Source organism: Hippocampus zosterae, chromosome 5 (genome assembly GCF_025434085.1).
Source record: "Hippocampus zosterae strain Florida chromosome 5, ASM2543408v3, whole genome shotgun sequence".
Lineage (NCBI taxonomy): Eukaryota > Metazoa > Chordata > Actinopteri > Syngnathiformes > Syngnathidae > Hippocampus > Hippocampus zosterae.
The window spans coordinates 12089020-12111176 of NC_067455.1; the positions used below are offsets into that span (position 1 = coordinate 12089020).

General features: G+C 42.0%; 1 protein-coding gene across 4 annotated transcripts in view; it reads right to left on the reverse strand.

Moving 5' to 3' along the window:
• ptprub (protein tyrosine phosphatase receptor type Ub) overlaps positions 1-22157 on the reverse strand; it is a 173068-nt gene that overhangs the window by 54529 nt on the left and 96382 nt on the right. For all 4 annotated transcript variants that reach the window (XM_052065435.1, XM_052065433.1, XM_052065436.1 and 1 more), the window contains exons 4-7: positions 14506-14587; positions 12185-12300; positions 9605-9779; positions 6498-6791 (exon numbers count right to left, since the gene is read on the reverse strand). In XM_052065435.1, coding sequence (XP_051921395.1) covers positions 6498-6791; positions 9605-9779; positions 12185-12300; positions 14506-14587 — 667 coding nt within the window. The remainder of the gene's footprint in view (positions 1-6497; positions 6792-9604; positions 9780-12184; positions 12301-14505; positions 14588-22157) is intronic.

Genomic DNA, 22157 nt, shown 5'->3' on the forward strand with positions numbered 1-22157 from the left:
AATAGTCAACTCTTGCTCGCTTTAAGCTCCCCCTCTAGCAAATCCAGAACTCATGTCACTTGTGCTAATTAAACGGACAGTGCGCAGCTTGAGGTTGCGCTGTCTCATTTTTTGACTCCTCTTAGTTCTTGGCCTGTGGTTTAATGAAAACAAACAAACAAACAAACCAACCCCCCCACCCGCCCCCCCACTAAATCTATTGAAGGGCACTCACTTCTGGGTCATCTCCAATTTTCTGGGGAAACAAGTCATTCTGTTCATAGCTGTGTTAATATTATCCAACTAAAAGACTGACAACTCTCTTTTTCATGAATACGGAAAGATACACAGAGGCTCTTGTAGAGCAATGCACAGAAGCCCCGGTGTTCAGGAGGGCATCTCAACTGAGGACTCGCGCCAAGGACAGCCTCACTATCAATGGGGGCATTCTTCAGTTATTAACAGAGTGGACGCCTTTTTTTTTTGTCAAGCAACAACATGCAACGTGTCGCTTTTTAATTATGATAAGGCGTGAGGAAGAATGGAGCAGGGAGGTGGAGTTTGACACCAGGGCGATGGCACGGGGTTTCGCACGAGATCAGAGGAGGTTATTAAGCTTTTTTTTTTTTTTTTAATTGACTAGAGCCTGGAACTTTAATAAGATGGCAGGTGCATCACTAAGCAAGAAAAGCAGAAAATTGTTGACAAATTTGATTTGAAAGATGCTCCGTAGCACACTATGCAAATATTGCATACTTGAGTGCCTTAATATACATACTCTCTTTTCATATTGCTGTGCCACTTCATCATCTATTCACTTGCTATTTTGCGCATCTTCAAGCACTACTACAAAACCAAAATACATTGGATACAATGCCCAACTTCATTTGCATTTATTACTGCCCGTGGGAGCAATTATATTGAAGTAAAATGCTGTGACACTTCCAATCAACACGGAGGGCCAGTGCAGTCACCGGCTTTCTCTTTTCATTTGCTTACAACCATCTCATACAAGACAGAAAAATGACCCAAACATTGACTCCAACCTCATACAAACTAATGTGGTGAAAGGGATTTATAAACAACAGTGCGCATACAAAAGTAGTAGTGTTGCATTGTTGCGCTTGGCTGGAACGTATTTCAGGGGTGCAATTGATAGTCTGCACAGTCCGAGTCAAATAAAGAGCGGCCTTTAAATGCTGCGTTGATAAAAGCGGCAGCAAACGGGCCACAGTGTGCTCATTGTGGCTTTTCTCAAAGCGGACATCGTGCCAAGCCTTGACTCGTCTTATTTGTCGGTGTGCCACGAGCAGCCATTCACTGACACCCCCTGCTGTCGCGCCAACAAGGCCGAAAGCCCACAGCACCACGTTGAGCCTAAGAGATCAGAAGCGAGATCGGAAGTGACAGGTTCTGCTTTGTTGTCCCCCCCCCTAAAACTGTGACACGGGACAGTACATCGCAGCCAGCTAGGTGATTTGGACTGACTGCATCAGATGAGAAAAAAAACAAACAAACATACATACAAGGACATCCGTTCCTTGTGTTTCACTCACACACATTTATTCAAATCGCTCCGAAAGTTTACTTGGACTCAGTTAGGTCAAGAAATATTTTGGGCAAAAATGTTGAATGATTTGGATTATGTTCAACAACGATAGATTTCTACATAAAAACAAGGTGACAAGATAACATTCACCAATTGTGAGTTTAGTCCTTGGAGATTTTCTGCCAAGCCTTCATTGCAACCACCTTACCTACCTAGACAATAATGTTGTATTCAATTCAATTCACTTGCTGCTTGTTGTTCATGTTCCTGCCTTCGCTTTTATGTTCGCGAATGGAAAATGTGGTCTTGGGTTGGGATCAAGTCTTGAACTTGTCCGTCGAAGAATTATATTTCTTTGCGTGTAAGAATAATGTTGCGATAGAAGTAACTCGAATGTTTCCACTTGCACAAACTTGAGATGAAGTGCCGAATGGTAGCAGTAACCTCAACTCGCTTCACAGGAAGCAACACTTTAGCAAATCGTGAACAATTCTTCAAAAATCAAGCTTCAGGCTCCTTAATGACACTCTCAGTCGTAGGTTTCTGTCAAATAACAAACGTTGTAAACCTGAACACATTCAAACAACTGCCAAAAGATAGGCCCTACTAGCTTCATTCTAACACAACGGAAAACGCCATTCATATTCTAATGATTAGCATTACTCTGACGGTTCTAGACCCTTTCGGCAATGGATATCTGAAAGCAAACGTTGGAGCAATATACTCTGGCATATATTCTTTATGCTCCGCGAAAAGGCACCACTACATCATGATATGGCTAACATCGGGACAATTTTGGTCATGATTTGTTCTGTAAAATGTTTGTACAGCTTCATCTCTAGATGTTATGTCTGTCGGCGCTGCAGTTATGTCATCACTAAACACCCGTCTGCCGATTCTATTAGCAGCCCACATGCCTTAACGTTTTTGACACATTATACGGCATGCTTTGAATCAAAACAAGTTTCTACAATTCCTGTCATAAATATGACATCTGTAATGGATGTCCTTCATATCTTGTGAGTGCATAACTGCGATTGATTCTTCTTTCCTTGCGGTCGGCCCCTGCACTGGCAATTTTCCGCATTTTAGTGCTGCTTCAGTGTTGGCTGCCTCCGTACAGACCAAGAGCGGCAAGAGCGGGACCTTTCGGGGGCAGTTTCCGTGACCCAGAAGCAGGTGGAGGCCCATTACCGCGCAGTACTGTGGGGACCACCTGCAGCACAAATGCTCACCTACACTTTGTGATTTACTCGAGGCGTTTCAGGCTGTATTCATGCAAAGTGCTGGTAATTAAAGAAACGGCTCATCAAGCACACCTGGATGGCAGGTAGAGCCCATGTTCACATTCACGGAGATTAGTTTCACAGTACCCGCCCGAGGAAGTGTATTGGTATGGTGGAGCCAGCTACCAAACATGATCGGAAGGGAGGGAAAGCTCCGCGTGGCCGTGGCAGATTAGTCACAGTGGCGAGGCATGGCTACTGGAGCTGCAAAAATGCGCTTTCCTCCGAATAGTGTGCAAAAATCCCTCATCAGATAATTACCAGCTCACCACAACAGCCTCACCATCAATTTTCTCATGCTTAAACTTAATCAGGCCAACAGCAAGGGGGGCGATGAGGACTGGGAGATCGTATGTGGGGGCAGCAGGGGTAGTGTAGAGCAGATGGTTGAGACGGTGGAGCTCTGAGGAGATGGTGATTACAGTCTGCGGGAAGGTCAACAAGGTGAGTTACACCAGGTGGAGAAGTTTTGCATTGTTACAGCTCACTGTAACACCAGTGAGTGTAGCACATCAACGCACAGAGGTATGAAACTGTGCATGGCGATCAATCAAAAACAAAGACATTTGGCTACGTGCACAAAAACACACAGCCCGACTCAAAAAACAGCAGTTCAAACATAAAGAGTTTTGATGTTTCCATGCTGTTGAACAGTAGACGCATTACATTTAGTAGTTGCACAATTGAATATTTATTTGTTGTTGAGTCTTGATCGCAAATGTTTATGTCAACTCCTTGACTGAATCGCAAGCTTTATTTTTGATTCTTTCTTACAGTATTCTGAATGCAGAGTAAAATTGTACAAAGTATAAATAACAGAGCCCCTTTTAAAGTTCAAAATATTCATTCGCGAGTGAAGAAGAAAAAAAAGGCAGAACAAATTTGTTTGACTTCACCTCTCCTTGTCTGGTATGCATCCGAGTTCCTTTTTTATCTGTCTGCAGCAAACCCCATCACATTACTTATCCCTCATGGTTGAACAAACCAATGCCACAGTCATTGAAATGTAAATGCTCATTAAAAGGGTTTAATGACTTGCACAAACACTGACACCAGCAACTATGAAGCCTTTATTGCTTCACCTTCCTCACATTCACAGTGCACATTAAATGTCACAAAGAGAAAATAACCTCACCAACACACTCTATCACACATAGGCACGCTCTCCTCCTCTTTTGTCCCCCATCCAGTTTTGGACTGCTATTAACTTCCTGGCTGCTTTTGTTATTTACTGCGCTTCGTGTGTTGAGTGCTGGAGATGTGTTGGGGTGAGAAAGGGCTGTGAGTTCAATCCCGGTTCCTGATAAATGAGGTTGTTTTGGACTGTGGGGACAGAAGGGTGGCTTTAATATGTCATCGGGGAGGGGGGCCTGGTGTGCTCCACTGGAGCACAGTAAAAAGATTTGTGAGGGATGGCGTGTGGCAGGAAGAGACTGTTGGGCACAAAATGAGTGATGACCATTGGACGACATGACGACTGCCTTTGGGTGACACAAAGCTCTCCATTTAATGTGTGTCTGCAACGTACAGATTCAGGCAGCGGTACTGTCTTCCTCTGTGTGTGTGTGTACGTTGACATTGCCACGGCATGCTATGCTAGCTTGGAGCATGGCGGCGGATCGCTGCTCATCTCTCCAGGTGTTTTGTGTCTACACTGACAGATGACAAGGGAGGACGGATGCTGGCAGGCACAGCAAATCCTTCACTTTGAAGGAACCCCAACGGGGGCCAAACCAATTAGTTTTGCAATAGAATAAGGGATTATTATGAATATGTGTATTCTAGGCAGCAGAGTGAGTTAGTGGTCAATACGGTGTGTCTGCCTCACAGTCAAGAGGTCCCGGAATCTCAATCCAGGACATACATAGAGGATATACGATTTGGGCCATACCCAACAGCAACTATCCTTTGTGATCCTTTGGCAGTCTTCATCACAGAGAATTGCTTATCTCAAGTCTTTCAATTACATTTGCAGCATCTCTGTATCTCAGATATGTGGTTCTCAAGCTGTCAAACTAAGAAACATCTCAATTGTCTCTGGGTGTGAGCTCAATCTGAGATGGACCACAACAACGGTTTGACGGGTCCACATTTCCAATTGTTTTGGGAAATTATGGACATTGTGTCCTACGGTGGCAAGGAGGAAAAAGGACCTTGTTATCAGTGCAAAGTTCTAAAACCAGCATTAGTGATTATATCTACGGCTTAAGAATACCCAACCGGACAAATGGTCTCTCACATTACTAGTGAGCTTCTTAGCCAATCCAGTGCCACCCCTCAAACACCCTACTTCCTCAACTGTTGAGTAAAATCACATGCATATTTTCTTTAAATCCTGTTATCTCTTCTACTAATTCCATGAATGCTATGGAGTTTGATTTATTTGATCAAAAACCCATACTAACCCGCATTAATAAATACTTTTTTTCCCCAATGAAATTGTCCAGTGTCAGTTTTTCTTGTGTGTAGCGGAATTGATTTATGATGGTAACCTACTCCAGCTTCTCATTTATTTGACCCCCGCCTCAAAAAAAGAGAAATTTCTATGTCCTTCAGTATATTGCAAAGGTGCCTGCTTCAGGCTGGCTAATGTAGTCAGGCAGCTCTTATCTTTCAAATAAGCGTCACATCGATATGACCGTGCTACCAGGAGGAAGTCTCCTCTTCTGCACTTTGAGTTCCGGAGTTAAGAGAACGCCAGTGATAGTAAATGTAGCCTTTCTTCGGAGATAAGTGTGTCACAGTGAATGTGTCCCAACTTGTCAATCACTTCCACTCCGATCGAATTTTACCCGATGGTCACAAAACTGTACTTTAATTTTCGATATCAGTGGGGAGCTGCTGTTGAGCTGTTGATCTTGGCTTTGATCATTAAGAATGACTCAGTATCGGAATGAAGGATCTTTCATGAAATAACGCAGATTCTGCAAAGTAGCTAAAGATAGTAAAGTTTTAGTGACGCATATTTTGTGCAAATACAGCATGTTTTAAAAACCAATTTCTGAGTTGGCAAATTCAGTTTGAGTTGTGGGCAATGGTGGTGCAGTGTACAGCACAAAGGTGGGCATGTGGTGCGATTATGACCACTCAAACAGCTCTGATTCCTTTCTGGTTGGGTAGGGTTTCTTAAGCTAAGTTGTCACAGCATTAATAATGGCACAAAGGGAGACTGTTCACACAGAGTCATGTTAATACAAAGTGCTGGATAGAGTGCAATAGCTCAACAGCATGTTGTGTTGCATCAATTGCTGCTATTCATTTTGAATACACTACAGCTTTAATAATAGAAAAATAAAGCCACTGTAGAGTGGTATTTTTTCAAATAGCCAACATTTGTTAAGTCAACGAGTCATGGTACAGAATGTACTACATCCTTACCAACACAATGTACGAGGTTACATACAAATACAATTAAACTCTTGTTTGATACTCCCGCTATCGTAAAAGTATAAATGGACTTAGAGGTTAGAAATGCATGCATTCAGGTTTGGGGTGGATTGTGGTTTGAGCGTACAGTATGCAGCTGTCAGGAACAACTGCAATCTCATGTTTGTATTCAAACATAAAAGTGAACTGATTTGCACAAAACAGGCCCGTGTGTATCATTTTGCACTCGTAAAATTTCAGCCAGAGATCACAGAGGCACGACTTCAAATTATAAGATGCTTTATGTATGAACTCACCCGCACACTTGGTCCTGCTTACGAGCGGAGGTCCGGGGGGGCCCGTGCCTCCTTCTCCCGGCCGAGTCAGCAGCACACTGATGTGGTATTCTGTGTCCGGATCCAGGTGCCACAACTTGTAGGTAACCATGTTGACTCCATGCACCTCAGACCATGGAGACTGGCTGGCACGATACTCAATCTCTTTCCTAATAATGGGCCCATCTCCAAGGATAGAATTGGTGTTGAGCTGGATGATTAGATAAGTGGAGCCAGCACGCAGCAGCTGAGGTGGTGCGATAGGGGAAGGTGGCACTGTCAAGAAATAAGGGGGGCGGGGGGGGGAATTATATAGGTAAAGGCATTTGACTCAGGAAGGTAAAGTTTGGCTAATTGAACTCATCAGATGTATGAAAACAGAGTTCTCACCAGGCAAAAGCCCACTGAGAATAAAATAGCTCCTGTGAGACCGAAAGATGTGAGCTGGTCAGACTGCGTTGAAATAGCAGATTAGTCACAGCGATTAACAAGGCCTACAGAAACTTGCATACATTAGGCAGAGCGGAACGTGAAAAAACAGGTGTGAATACAATGAAACAACCTTTGCCACAGAAAAATGAGGCGCCCTTCATCCGTTTCACGATGAAAGAAAAGACTCCCCCTTACTGTCAATTGAGATTGTCAACTGGGGATTAATTTCAAACCCACCGGTCAGCTACTCGCACAACTAAGCCGCTGAACAATTACATGGGCAGCAGTGTAGGGAAAGGAAGGGAGTGCAAAGGGACTCAGGACAAAGCACAAGAAAAGATCACAGTGAGATGTGTGGCTGTGACTAATCTGTCATTCCAGCAGAGGCGCCCGTGTCTTTTGAGGGCCCTCTTTTAACAGGATTTATATATCGGTAGGGCACCTCACTTCTCCTCTGATGCTTTTCTTGAAAGCTCCTCATCTTGGGGGCGTCAATAAGTGAACCAAAATGAAAGACCAAAACTCATCCACACACAGTGGCATTTGACGAAGGCGGAAATGGTGTGGCGGAAACCTCTTTGATGGCTACATCCAGAAATATAATCCAATTTCTATGACTCAGATCTTTTTTTTCTTTTTTTTCTTTACTCTTACCAACGGCACTGTTAAAAAATCACAGACAACAAATATCAGTTTTGACTACTGGAACATGTCCCAGCTGTCCTCGGGCAGTAGGTGGGGGACACCCTGAACCGGTTGCCAGCCAATCGCAGGGCACACAGAGACAAACAACCATCCACGCTCTCACTCACATGTAGGGACAATTTTGGAGTGTTCAATCAGCCTGCCATGCATGTTTTTGGAATATGGGAGGAAACCAGGGTACCCGGAGAAAACCCATGCAGGGCCAGGGAGAACATGCAAACTCCACACAGGGAGGCCGGAGCTGGAATTGGACCCGGTACCTATGCACTGTGAGATCAACGCACTAACCATTGGACAACAGGACCACCCTTGATACATTTAAAATTGCTAAAATTGCTTAAACCGTCATGTAGCAGACACACATGAATGGATCAACAGAATAGCTTGATTTTTTTTTCTCTCCTGGTCATATATCACACATTTGACCGCCAACTTGTTGCTGGAACACAATCATACGGCTCCTTTGCAACTGCCTTGCAAATTGGTATATTGTCATTTGCCAGCCACACCCGCTAATTTGAGGCTGATGATGTTGGGCTGCTGGAGAGAGAACGGACAGGAACACACACATAGCAAAAAAACCTCGAAAATAGTCACACAATTGCACAATTTAATCGTTACTTGTTGGACCCAGGTTATGGGTTTGTTATCTTAAAACCCTGGTGCCATGCAGGTACACATCATGTACACCTGACATGCGTTGTGTTGCAAAAACAAATGCATCCCATGCATGGGTTTTAATTGAGAGCTCCAACGTCCCTTTTGGTGTGAATGTGAAAGGATACAGTCGTTTGTCTGGATCAAGGGTCCCAGGCCTTTTTGAAACTGCTAGTTACTTCTTGGGTCAGATATATGGCAAGGGCTACCGTTTTAATACACACTTATGAAATTTGTTCACATTATCTTGGAATAAATATTATTTTGTGGAGCCACGATTGATCAGTTTAAGCCGATCAGCGCTGTTCATTGTTGATCACAAAAACGACCACTCTCAGTTCATACTTTGCAACCTGCAGCCACCTAGAGACCGGCCTGTGTGCTGTGTGGCCTACCCTCCCCGTGTCCTTAACACTGCACACATTTTTCTGTTTCATCCATGTTAGAGTCTGTTACGGGTGTTGTTCACAACGGCGTGCTTACGCGTATGCGCGTGTATGCGTGAATGGGTCCATCGCCCACGTTTGGCTGCTTGTAAAGGAGGTATTTGCTCAGAAAACTTTGGACACCTCAGAAGTATGGTGTATCATTTGAAATGAAGTAATTCACTGTAAGGTTGCAAACAAACTTTGCAGACATAAAATAAAGAAAAAAAATATCAGCTGCTACTCCTACTCCAAGACTCCTTTGGTTGGTGTCAAAATGTGGCGCTAAAGGTCAGCAGAGGAAGAAGAGTGAGAATGTCACATTCTTATTTCCACTTCTCATTGTCCCTTTGCTGAGGCCTGATATGTTTTCCCAGCAAACCACCTCGGAGTCATGTCATTACGATGCTGTCAAAGCGGTGTCAGGCTGTGGGGTTGGAGTGAGTAATGGGACCGAGGTCACCATCTGTGGTACATGATATGACAGGACTGCAGGAGACCAAGTCAAGTGAGCAGCTTTATGACAGGAGGCAGAGGAGCTGGCGGTGGCTGCCTCTTTGATTCCCGCTCCGACAAACATGTCCAGAAGATTGGATTCTCCGACCAGGGGCTTTCCGTGTGAAACAAAAGCAGCACATATTCACCAGGACGGTCTTTTAACATGTATCCAGCATTTCCAGATTGAAAATCTGGTTTGGAAATCTTTAATGAAGACCTGTGATTACACCGGTATCTTTTTCACCGTTATCAACCATCAGTAGCATCAAGGAAGGACGGAGCATGTGACACCACAATACCAGCTTAGAAAAACATGAGAAAGGAAGAAAAAAAAGTACAATTATTAACATCAGGACAAAGTCAAAGCTTTACCTTTGACAATGAGTTCAGCAAAGTTCGAGACCCCTGATCCCCTGGAGGACTGCGTGATGCAGCGGTAAAGGTCTTGATCTGACCTCTGGACGCTGTCCAGCTGGAACGATACCACAAAACGCCGGTGACTCAGGTGCTTGACCGACGCACTGGTTAAAATCTCCCCATTGTGTCTCTGGAAGACAAGAAAGGACAACGTCAGAGGTGACGCCATGCATGTTCAACTCTCTTGTCAAGGGAAAGCTTTTGAAAAATGTTATGTGCACATGAAATGATGCCCCTTGAAACGGAATTGGAAAAATTCCTGAAAACATGGAAGAAAGGAAGACAATTGATGAAAATCACAAATTCAAAAAGAGCCCAGAGTTCCATCGTTATTAATTTGTTGATAAATAGTGTATGGCGGAGGCTTCCTCATACAGACAGCACAGTTTAGATCAGGGCAAAACTGCCCAAGCCACTTTGTTACAAACATGTTGCATGCCCTCCCAGAATTTATCCAAGAGCCAAAAGCTCATCACTCAAACTGTGTGTGTGTGTGTGTGTGTGTGTGTGTGTGTGTGTGTAAATTCTGTAACACTGCAAAGATGCAATTTCCTTCCTTCCGAGGTTTTACGCAAAATTGTAATTTGAATTCATTCATTCATTCATCTTCCGTACCGCTTGATCCTCACTAGGGTCGCGGGGGGTGCTGGAGCCCATCCCAGCCGTCTCCGGGCAGTAGGCGGGGGACACCCTGAATCGGTTGCCAGCCAATCGCAGGGCACACATAGACGAACAACCATCCACGCTCACACTCAAACCTAGGGACAATTTAGAGTGTTCAATCAACCTGCCATGCATATTTTTGGAATGTGGGAGGAAACCGGAGCACCCGGAGAAAACCCACACACGCCCGGGGAGAACATGCAAACTCCACACAGGGAGGCCGTAGCTGGAATCGAACCCGGTACCTCTGCACTGTGAAGCCGACGTGCTAACTACTGGACTACCGGGCCGCCCTGTAATAACTTATATTAATCTGTCACTTTAGAATGTGAATGCAACTGAATGGGGTACTTTCTTCGGACCCTCTTTAAGTTATAAATATCTGTACCTTTCAAATGCCGTTGTCGTGGTTGCAGGCGACAAAAGACTTGGGAAGCTGCTATCAAACAAGAGGCCCTATTTTAAAATGTAACTTGACCTGAAACGATGCTTTTGATCGAAATAGGTTTTGATTTCAGCAGATACAACCTCCTAATGTTGCAAATTCAACAAATGACTGCTTTCAGTTCTTTACAACCAACAGTTTAAAAATGCCTTGAAACACTGCTGTGCATAATTGGGAGCAATCCGTTTGAACAAAAGTTCAAACGTTTTATTTTGTGAGGAAAAAATACAGTTATCATTGGGAAGTTTGTTTCACATTCACATTATTCTCTAACAGATGACGACTTCAAAATTATGCTGAGTTTTATGTGCAGACTATTTATAAAAATCATAGAACATAACATGCATAATCATTTGGAATGCGGGATAAACTTTCTATGAAAACGGCTAACCGCTCAGCTCCAGTAAATTACACTGTCACTAAAAAATACATAGATTCTCTCAAACTGACTAGTTTTGACCAAGGCGGCAGCTGCAAACTAAAGGAATAAATGAATGACAAAAGTCTGACAATGTTAAAGAATAGACTTCTTTATCAACAGTGAAGGAGTTTTGACATCAGTAATAAAAAAACTTTGTCCAATCTCATTAGAATGGCAGTGGCATTCCTCTCATTTAATCCTGACAAAATATCATTGATCCCGATGGTAGGAATTCACTCATTAAACAATTAGGCATGCTTGACTAACAGCAAGCATAATCCTGTCAAGACATTAGTAATTCGTGATGCAGCAATAATACCCACACTCCCAAAAAAACAATTCGGGAAATCCTTTGAAACAAGACATTGTTTTCAAAGACAGAAAAAAGTCAACGGTATGCTTTGCGCCGATCCTTTTCTTGTGTTAGCGTTAGCGCGCGAGCATGTTGAGAGTAACATCAACATTTGGGTTTTGCTTGGCCGCTGGTCTTCTGCTGTTAGACTGAAACCACAGAGAACTCAGAATGACACATTGCCAGTCGTTGAGGTTCCACAGAGAAAACGCGTGCGACCACAAGAAAACAAAATATGGCTGCCTTGTGACCACTGCATACTGAGTGACGTGACCAAAAGTGACTGAAGTGGTTCGTCACAAAAACATTCCTATAAGCGATCCTTCACCGCAGCAATTGAGCACCACAACCGACACTGTGCAACCAAAAAACTACAGCCTTGTATTGGGTTTTCAGACTTGACATAAAATGCACTGTACTGCAATTCTTGTTAATTGTTTAAATCACAAGTGTCAGATCCGGCCCGCCATGTAATTTAATGCGGTCCGTAAAAGAAAATTTGGAGAGCAAGTCCAACAGGTATTATTTGAATGAATGCATATATATATATATATATATATATATATATATATATATATATATATATATATATATACACACACACACACACATATATATATAGTATTTTCAGCCCTGGATAAATGGATCACTCACCTCCAGTAGGAATTTCTCAGCTTCTGAAGCCTTTCCAGCAGCCACACACTGGAAAGTTGCATTTTGTGCAGCATTCACCTCCTCGTCTCCAAGCCTAGAGAAATGTGGGGCCTTATCTGAGAAGGCGTATGGGAGACAGGGAAAGAAGGAAGAGTTACTTTTTGGTCACTCACAATGCCAGCCCGCCACCGAGGACACATTCTTATCAGGGCTCAAACACACTCATTTTCAGTCTGGAAGAAAAAAAATCTGTACCTATCTGTAGTTTCCCATACCTAAGCACTGAACCGTTTGTATTGTATGTCCAGCAAACATCACATTTTATTTTCTGTCAGTGGCATGTAAGGTACATAAACATAAGTGAATATTCATTTGTGAAAACTCCTGAACCTTTCGGCACATTTCTCTGGCTATATTTTCAAAGGAAATTGATCAAGGAGGTGGTTGTGGCATATGTGTACTTTTTCTGATAGTGAAAAGTACTTAAAAATGGAATGCAAAACATGACTGACATAAATTGTTTGCTCACTATTAAGACGTCATAAAATGTATACTACTGTGTATATGTGGGATGGTTTCTGAGTGAACATAACACACTTTATACGAAATCTATTCAAAGCAGAGTGTGGGAGTGAATGTTTGAAAGGGACGGCACAGAGTATGCGTCAATCCTCCACGTTTTGACGAATAATGTCCTGGCATGCTGAGCCGAGTTGCCAATGAATCAGTGTGGGAGGAACCCTCTCACGCAATTCCGTGATTAACAATAGAGCAGTGAGGAGAGAGTCCTGCTAAACCAAATCACCGTGTGAAAATGCCAGCCGCGCAGCCTGCCATGTCGGAGAAATCGGGTAGGTGTCGACTTGTCACTCCTGATGAGTGACAGACGAAGATGGCAGAGCAACCGTGAAGCCGAACCATAAGGGAGAGGCTAGTGTTTATTTCTCACTCACCACCGCGCACTCTCGATAGCACATCAAGAATATGGTGACTTCTGGATCTTGTTTAGGTACACTACACATTGTGCCATTTAACCAGAAATTAGTCACTTCTGAATTAATTGTCCTCTGCACTGATTGATGCGAAACCATTAAAATCATCGAGCATTATTCAAATCGCTTATCCTCACGATGATCGCGGGTGTGCTTGAGCCTATCCCTGCTGTCTTTGGGTCGTGTGCGGAGTACACCCTGAACTGGTTGAAAGCCAATCGCAGGGCATACTTCGGCAAACAAACCCCTCACCCTCACAATCACAGCTACGGACAATTTAGAGTGTTCCATTAACTTGCCATGCTTTTTTGGGAATGTGGGACGAAACGGGAGTACCCGGACAAAATTAAGCAATTGTAAAACTCGGTATAAAAAGTGTCTAAAAAGTTACGTTTGGCACAGAATTGACTAAAGTGAACTTGATCAGCGACTTTTTTTTTTCGACAAAGAGACTTTTCTCTTGGATTTCATCTTACTTCTTCTCTCACTCACAGTGTGTGCTGCCAAATCCTGTTTACTGGATGTCCGCCACATTGCGAGGCATGCACAGGTCTTGATGAGATTCTTAACTGTTTAATTGCCACAGCGGGTGCCTTCAAAAGACCATCTGTGGTCACAGAGAGGAACGAGATGCGGGGACTGCGGTAGTAGCAAGCGGAGAGAGTGTAAACCAAGCTGTTGTTTTTCCTTACCTATTAAAACAAAAGTGGAACCCTGTGTTCTGTTTATTGTAACTGTGAACAATACTGAGTGATAAGTCTGAATCTTACAACACAAATCTCTGAGAGCAGTTCACCCCAAATCAAGCGCAGCTGATGAATGTGCGCATGAGCTGACAAGAACCCTCACATTCAGCGGTACAGAAAGAGACAATGGCCCTGAGAGACCACCTCCAGGGCTCAAGGCTCCGAAAGAATGTTACACACCAGGTCCCCACAGGGCTAACATCACACTGAACTGGTGCCTTTGCTTCCTCACCTCGGGCACAACAAGCCACCAAGTGTAAGGAGACACATTTTTATAAAATCCTTCCAAGGCTTTGAAAAGAGACGTATGACCTAAAGCTGCCACCACTGACAGCCGAACAAGAGATCATGAAAGCGGGCGTCTCTCACCGTCACACGAGGCCTTCAAAATGTTTTAATAGCAGCCGTTGTTGCAGTATCCCTCGGGATAACCAGGATGATCAACCATGACTTTTCTTCATCCTATTTATGTTTCATGGTGCTTTGAAGTACATTCTCCCCTCCAAAACCGTTAAATCTTTTTTTTCTTCCCCCCCTTCAGCAACCTTCTGTGTTGCAACTTATTGTCAGAGGTGTCACTTACAGCATGGATAGTTGAGCACCATGATGTCATCGATAGCAATGTACCCCTGTCGCTCCGTGGAAACAGTAGCCTCGATCAGTACCTGCAAAAAGTGAAAAGTGAAGACACGATGAGCGGGTTTTAACAACACCCGGGGCATCTTTTACATTGATGCGACAGCCATTTTCAAAGGACAACTGACGACCACCATTCTCCGTCGCTCCCTTTCCCCTTTGGTGGCAGATGCATTAATTACAAACAAGCCCATTAAAACTTTGCTGTACATCTGTTGACCCCAAACACGGCAGCAGAAAACAAGAGAAGAAAATAAGCCAGAAAACAGAGACGGATACGTTTTGCCCGAGTCCGCAGGGCCAAGGGAAATAATAGCTTTATCAGCAAGCACACAATGTGGCGCATGAGTCATTTTACATCCTGGGCAAAGGCTGCTGTGAAGCCAGAACAGCGCGTCGTGCAGCTGCACATGACGCAAGGGAGGACAAATGTCTGTACTATCCTATGGAACACCGAGTTTTGCGAAAGTCAATCAATATCAAATCACCATCCTCAATAATAGAGAGAGTTATGAGAGATAAGGGTGATCTTTGTTTTTTTTCCAAGAGCCAAGGACAGGTTTCCACACGTTTGATCGAAAGGCTGGCTTGGACTTATTGTTTCACATAATCCTCTGACCGAATGATTACATTGTATCTAGTCCCTCTGGCTTCGGACGTTTATACCATGGCCTCATCCACACAACCAAACTATCCTTCATATGTGTGGAGCGCCTGCTAAAATGAGTCGTAAACGAGAGCCCAATCTGCTCAGGGATATGCAGTCACAAAACCTTCAAATAAAACCAATGAAGTTTATTGTCGTGGGCACATTCTGTATCATTGGAGCAATAATGATACCAAACTCATTTGAGGGAGTTTTTAAATTCATTCTCCACCTTGAAAAGAAAAGTTTTCACTGAGACCCTCATGTGGAAGTAGGATTTAAAAAAAACAAACTGTGTATTTGTCACGATTCAACAATCTGAGGAAACGCTTATGATCCAAAGCATACCATCTGGCATGGATCTGTTTATCTATAGCCGGTGAAGACTTTTCAGCGGGCTTCTTGGAGTTGCAATTGTCACCTGTAAATCTGATGTCTAAAAATATACAATGTTCAAGCTTTTTCAAAAGACGAAATTATTCATATTTCTAATTGCCCCACGGGATAAAGAAAGTTTTCTGAATATTATAATTGCAGGGATGTAGTGCAATTATACATAGTAATGAGATCGTGAAGAGAAAGTTCCCAAAAAGTGGCAGAAATCTGAAGAGAAAACCAATTTGAAAACCATTTTCTCTGTGCATGCAGGGCAGGGTCAAAAGAATTAATGGAAGCAAAAGTCATTTCATCCAAAGCAGAGACAGACTGCAATATATGAAATAACATAATTTATCTCCACGGCAACTTTAATCACTTGTTTTATTTTTAGATATCAGGTTCATGTGTATATGGACGACCTTTGCAAGTTACAGGGAATATTACTCTTACTATGATGATGTCTATTTAATTTCATGTTTTTCTGACTGAACGTACCGTATATTTAAGTTCCATTTTTTTTCATAGTTTGGCTTGACTTATACTCATGTGCAACTTGTAAATATCAAAATTAGAGCTTGGACTGCACCCAAAATTCCAAGTCACCAATTGTGCTTACTCTTTTTTTTTTTGGGGGGGGGGGGGGGGGGCAAATACTACTGCTACCTGCTAACTGCTACTACTACTTACTGCTACCGGCCAGAAGGTGGCGGTAATGCATCAAAAAGTATTTACCAACCCCCAAAACAAAGTAGAAGAAATGAAAACAAGAATAAAAAAGAATGTTCTTCATTGCATTGCAGAGGTATTGGATCAGGACTCAGTATTGGCAGATGCTCAAAATCAAGTGACTCGAACTCGGGCTGCAATGTGAAAAAAAAAAATCAAACACTAAAAGCGGATAGTTATTAACAGGAAACACATTTTGCCTTTGTTTCAATGAGCAACCTCCAAATTGTACTTCAAATCCACTAGAATGCTTCATAAACCTGTTTTATTCTAAGGAATTATTTTACTCTCTACTATCATTGCAAGCAAACTTTTTCAATGACTGACCTGAATAACATTTTGGAAACACGTTATATTCGCCCGTAATGTTGGCTTCGAGGAGAATTTATACATACACATCAAAAGAGAAGCTTATAAGCTCAGAAAACATGATTCTTTTTACTTTCCAGACTAGAAACAGCCTTAGACGCAGGTTCTTTCACCCAGCATAAGACCTGCCATAGATATATTCCGAACTCAATAATCTAAACGAAAGGCCATGTGTCCAAGTCAATCTGCTCAGGCAGCAAAATGCCAGCGGGTAGAAGACAGTATCGCCAATATCGTCAACAACAACAAAAAAAACTCAGTTTTGCTGAGGGGTATTTTCATAGCCACAGGCCCAGCAAGGTTTCAATCATTTACAAATCTTTGGCAGCAACTTTTTGACTGTCCGAGCCATAAGTAGATGTTATTGTGATGGGAGCTATCATGTAAAAAGCAATATGTATCACAGACTGAAAATTTAGTGGGGTTTTTTTTAAGTTTCAGCAACTTTACTACATTTCCGCAAACAGCAACTTCAATTCTGATTCTCTTTTCGTCGCCAGGTCCACTTGAGCACATAAATCCTCTCCCCAAGGAGATGCCCTTTCCCTCTCAGAAGACGACAAAACAAGTGGTCCAGTTTGACGCTGTAATTACCTTTCTTATCATCATACTTCCAAACAGCTGGACAATTTGGTATGCTCCAACTCCCTCAACTCATTTGAATTCATAAAACACTTTAAAAACAACGACTGCTGTAACAACATGCTGTACACAGATCAAAATCAAATAGCAAGTTAAAAACAATATAAAGACCAAAGCAAGTGCAGCACCTCCTGCTGAATTGAAAGCTAAAGAATAAAAATGGAGAGTGAGGGTGCTTGGCTAAATGGGTCTCTCATAAATGTCTAGCCCCAGCAATTGGCTGGCCATCAATTCAGAATGTACCCTGTCTACTGGGATAGGCTCCAACACGCCCGCGACCCTCGCGAAGTTCAGCGGTTCGGCTAATGGATCAATGACAAATCCATTCTACAGTCCGGTAAACAAACATCTCTGTTTATTTTTGGAGGAAATAAGGTGCTTTTCTTCCTCATAAGAAGAGGGAGTTGTCTTTCCTTCTAAGTGGATCATTGACGAAGATAACTTCATTAAAAAATAAACAACAAAATGCAGAAGTGCCCACTGAACTAATTTGACTTTAATAGTTGTTAAATTGTATGCAACAACATTTTGTCTATCATAATCACAATTTTTATTCATCAAAGTGTCCATGGAGGGTGTGTGTGTGTGTGTGTGTCATACATGAAATGTTTTCCAAATGTTTTCCAACGCCAATTCCTTTTTTTTTTTTTTTTACAATGAAGTTGAATGTTCACTTCAGGACCCCTGTCCGATATCAATCTTAACGCTCTCATCAATTGAACTTGTGAGTCCATGTACAGTTTCTACCTGTATATCTTATAAGGTTGTATGCAGTGGCATTCCCGAGTTGCTGTGTACAAATGGACTTTTCTCCAACGTAATATATTTTCCGTTGAAAGATGCTCTTCGGGTGGTCAATTAGGATGTGGTCAGGGAATGATAGTGGCCACGCCATGAAATTCTCAGCGAAAGCTTCAGTGGTATATTTAGCAGCATCGAATAAAGCGTTGTCTTTCATGATGATTATTTTTCTGCGAAAGGCCATACCAGGAAATGGTCAGTTGGAGACTCCACATATCTTACAGAGGTCATTCTGACACCTTCAGGCATGCTAAATGGCCCTACATTCTCTTTCTCCATTAATTCAGAACAAAACATCACTTCCTTTGTGGACATTGCATCCTCGTCTTTGGAGGATCCTGCATCTCAAGTTTTGGGGGACTTCAAACACACCATCAGCTTCAAGTACCGGTACTTGCTTGCAACTCATCAGTGTATTTTTCTCAAAACTTTTGTCTTGATATGATGCATTTCCCTGAGAGAAACCTTCTTTTATCCGACTTTATCTGAGCAAACATGTTTGCCCTATGAAATTGAAGTACTATCAACGAGTGGAAAAAAGAAATGCCCGGTGTAAAGCATAGAAACGTTTAACTGTGAAGAGAGCCCGTCTATTGGAAAACTTGGAGGGCTGGATAACATCTTAAATATTTGATAGGAAGATTCTCCTAGTAGTTGAAAGGCCGACAAAGTGGGGAAAAGCTGCCTGCTATCCCAGATGCATTTTCTGGTCAAACTTTTCAAGGTGATCTTAATATTTTCACAGAATAAATCACTGAAATGCATAATGCATAGTGAAAAGGGGGAGAACTTTGGAAAGCTCCAGATGACAAATAGAAGGAAAGATTTGTGTAATTTTCTATAGTATAATATTCAATTGTATTAAATTGATTGTTGTAGAATCAGCTCTTGAAACAACCAAGGTGAAAGTGAGTCAATTACTTGCCAGAAACCAATAGAGGTACTGTTGTATCCATCCAATAATAATGTAAAAGCATTCTACCACGGGATCGCGACCTGCAAGTTTTGAGCTGCGAACCATCACACGGCTTTTTTTTTTAATCACGTTGTGTTACTAACTTGAGTTATGAGTGGTAGTTAAAGTGGCAGCTGATAGGGGTTACTTTAACGAAGAATTAGATACTGTATATTGAACCAAATCACATTTACTCAATTCTCTTCAATATGTGAATGGATTAAAGATGCTTGTGTTTGCATGTCTGCTTACACGGTTGTTCGAGCTGACCCAAAAGCCGCCATCATTTCTGAGTTGCCGCATGGCAACGAGACTGACTGACGATGATGTAAGGGAACCATGTCGTGTTTTATTGTGAACTACTTTCCCAGCTGTACATTTCAGATACAGAAAATTCAGATTTTGATGGATTTGATCATGAGGATTGATACAAAAATATCGTGAATACTTGTTAAATACTTGTTAAATACTTCAATAAAGTACAACCAAACTCAGTTTTGCTCCCACTGCCTTTTGAAAAACATAAGCTAGCGTGCATGCATGCTCCTGTATTGTTTAAGATAGCGCACGTTTTACCATGCCTCCATCCAATAATACAATGTGTCTTGTGTATGTGTTAATAACAGACATAGCACCTGAAAATGACGCTTCGCCTTTTAATACGGTGTGTTGTATGGTCGTGAAAATTTGATGTTTACATTGCGAAAGCCTTTTAAACACCTCAGAAGTGTGAGGGTGGCAAACACTGACAGAGCTGGGACGCCAGTGACAACTGTCTTTTTACAAAGTTTGACGAAGAGACAATTTTCAAGTTACAAACATTCAAAAACTTTGGAGACAAAGGCACTCGCGCACAAAATATAGATACTATTTTGTGGCGTGCCCATTGAACTGATTGAGCCGTTTTATTCAAAGATAGTAGTATTTGCCCAGTCTTAAGAGATTTGCACTCCTCCTCATATTAATCCTCCTCCTCTGAATTGGCATCCCTGGAACAATTCTGACTCACTAGGTACCTTGAGTGGGATTGTATAAAAGAAGTCATAACTACGAGAGAAAAATTATTCAGACCACAAAGCCAAACATTGTTCAGAGGAAACTCAACTAACAACAACACAGATGACTACCAGTACCATTTGAGTACTCGCCGATGCTTGAAAAACCATTACATCTTGCAATATAATAACATGATAAATCACATTTTACAAAATAAAACAAAATGAATCATTACATCTGTGATCTACAGTGTGTGTTAACTAAAGCAGTCCAATAAAAATGTTCATTCTCCTTGTAATTAGCTTTATAATACTGTGCAGAAATAAACAGATATACTTTTTTGTTTGTTTTTCACTAAATTTGTCGGAAGTGCACTCGCGCAGCAGTTACTAGCTGCCGAGTGTACACATGAATGGTGGCTACACTGACCAACAACAGCATGAACTACACAACAAATGTGTGAAAATAAAGAAAGTAAGATGAAATGGACACAGCGATGCATGGAGTTCGTTACCTCCAACACACTGGTTACATGGTATCGGTGCATTTGGTCTTGGAGATTTTTTACAACCGCTGATAGCCTTATCCCCGGTTATTGGTGCATCTCTAATCAGCACATTATTAATGCATTCAGAGCCATCTTGACATGTTGAGAAAACGACCATTTTGCAAGAGAGTGATCACAGCTCGGCTCCGGATCCACTGAGGTGATCTTTAACAAGAGCAACAGCTATTAAAATATTTAATAAGGGCATTGCAGTGATGGGGCGATTCACGCTGCTGATGCCATGCAAAGACAAATTAAGTGGTGTAGGGACAATTATTATTGTTAAAATAAGAGGCACGGCCATTTCCCTGACACCTTATTAAGCCAATTTATGAAGCTCTGGAAGTCTGACTGCAGGAGCCATTGAGTAGCTTTTTTACAAAGACTTTCATACTCACAGAACACGTCAAAATTATGCATAATTATACAGTAATGTTGATTATTTTTGTTAATTTTTAATATGTGGAAAATATGTTCTTGGTCTGCCATCTCAAAGTAATACAGTACAGACATATTTTGGGTGCACTCAAACTTGTCAATCCATACCAGACAAATACTGCGCCTTAAAAAATAAGAAATTATAGTACTAATAAATAGTTAATTGATTGTGATTCTCCTCATCGTCATAGAAATGTAGTCAAATCCCCGTTCTTCATCATGAGCACATTGATATGCATCTCATGGCATTTGTCTTCCATCGCCGTCGTGAAAACCACAAAGAGATTTGATCAAAATCATTGGAAGTGACTGCACACGATTTATCAGTCTCAAAATGTCAGCCCCGCAAAATGCGAGCAATCTGTCCAGTGCATACCCACTTCTAAGCCAGGCACCAGCTCCATTGAATAATGTACATTTTACAATGTATAGAACAACTGATAATACTTTCAAAATGAAATATTGATCCGATCCTATTACAGAATCAGGATTTGTCCATCCTCGAATGTCAGGTCGGAAAGGCTCAAGCTCCATGTACCTCCACGCTGGTGAAATAATAGAAGGGTGAATATTGATCTGATCCTTTTTTTATACTGGGACAGCAGCGAACGCAAACACAAACATCAATCGTGCCTGATTGGCCTGATATGTTGCTTCTCTAATTTGTAAACAGTAGCTTGGGTACTCATCCTTCATGAAACTAATCACCATTTGTTGTGAAATGTCGGACTAAGCCTTTAAGAACACATCTCATGACTCAATGGAGGCATGTGACTCTCAGTCTCATGAAATAGAACAGCCCTCACATTAAACCCATTTCACAAAACAAACATAACACATTTGTAACGAGCCGTCGTCTGTATCTGACCAATGTGTGGAAGTTTCAGCCAGCAGAAAAATTAACATCTAATGTGAGAAAGCACATTACGGGAAGTTGTAGCAATTTTATTGTTGTTTACTTGTTTTGGCCGTGTCATGGTGATGGTCATGTGAAACTCAATGCATCAGTTTGCTTCTTTTGGAGTACATCATGTCGACTCTCCCTCACACTGACAAGTAGACAACCACACCAATAATGGTCATAGTGCAACGATCATAAAA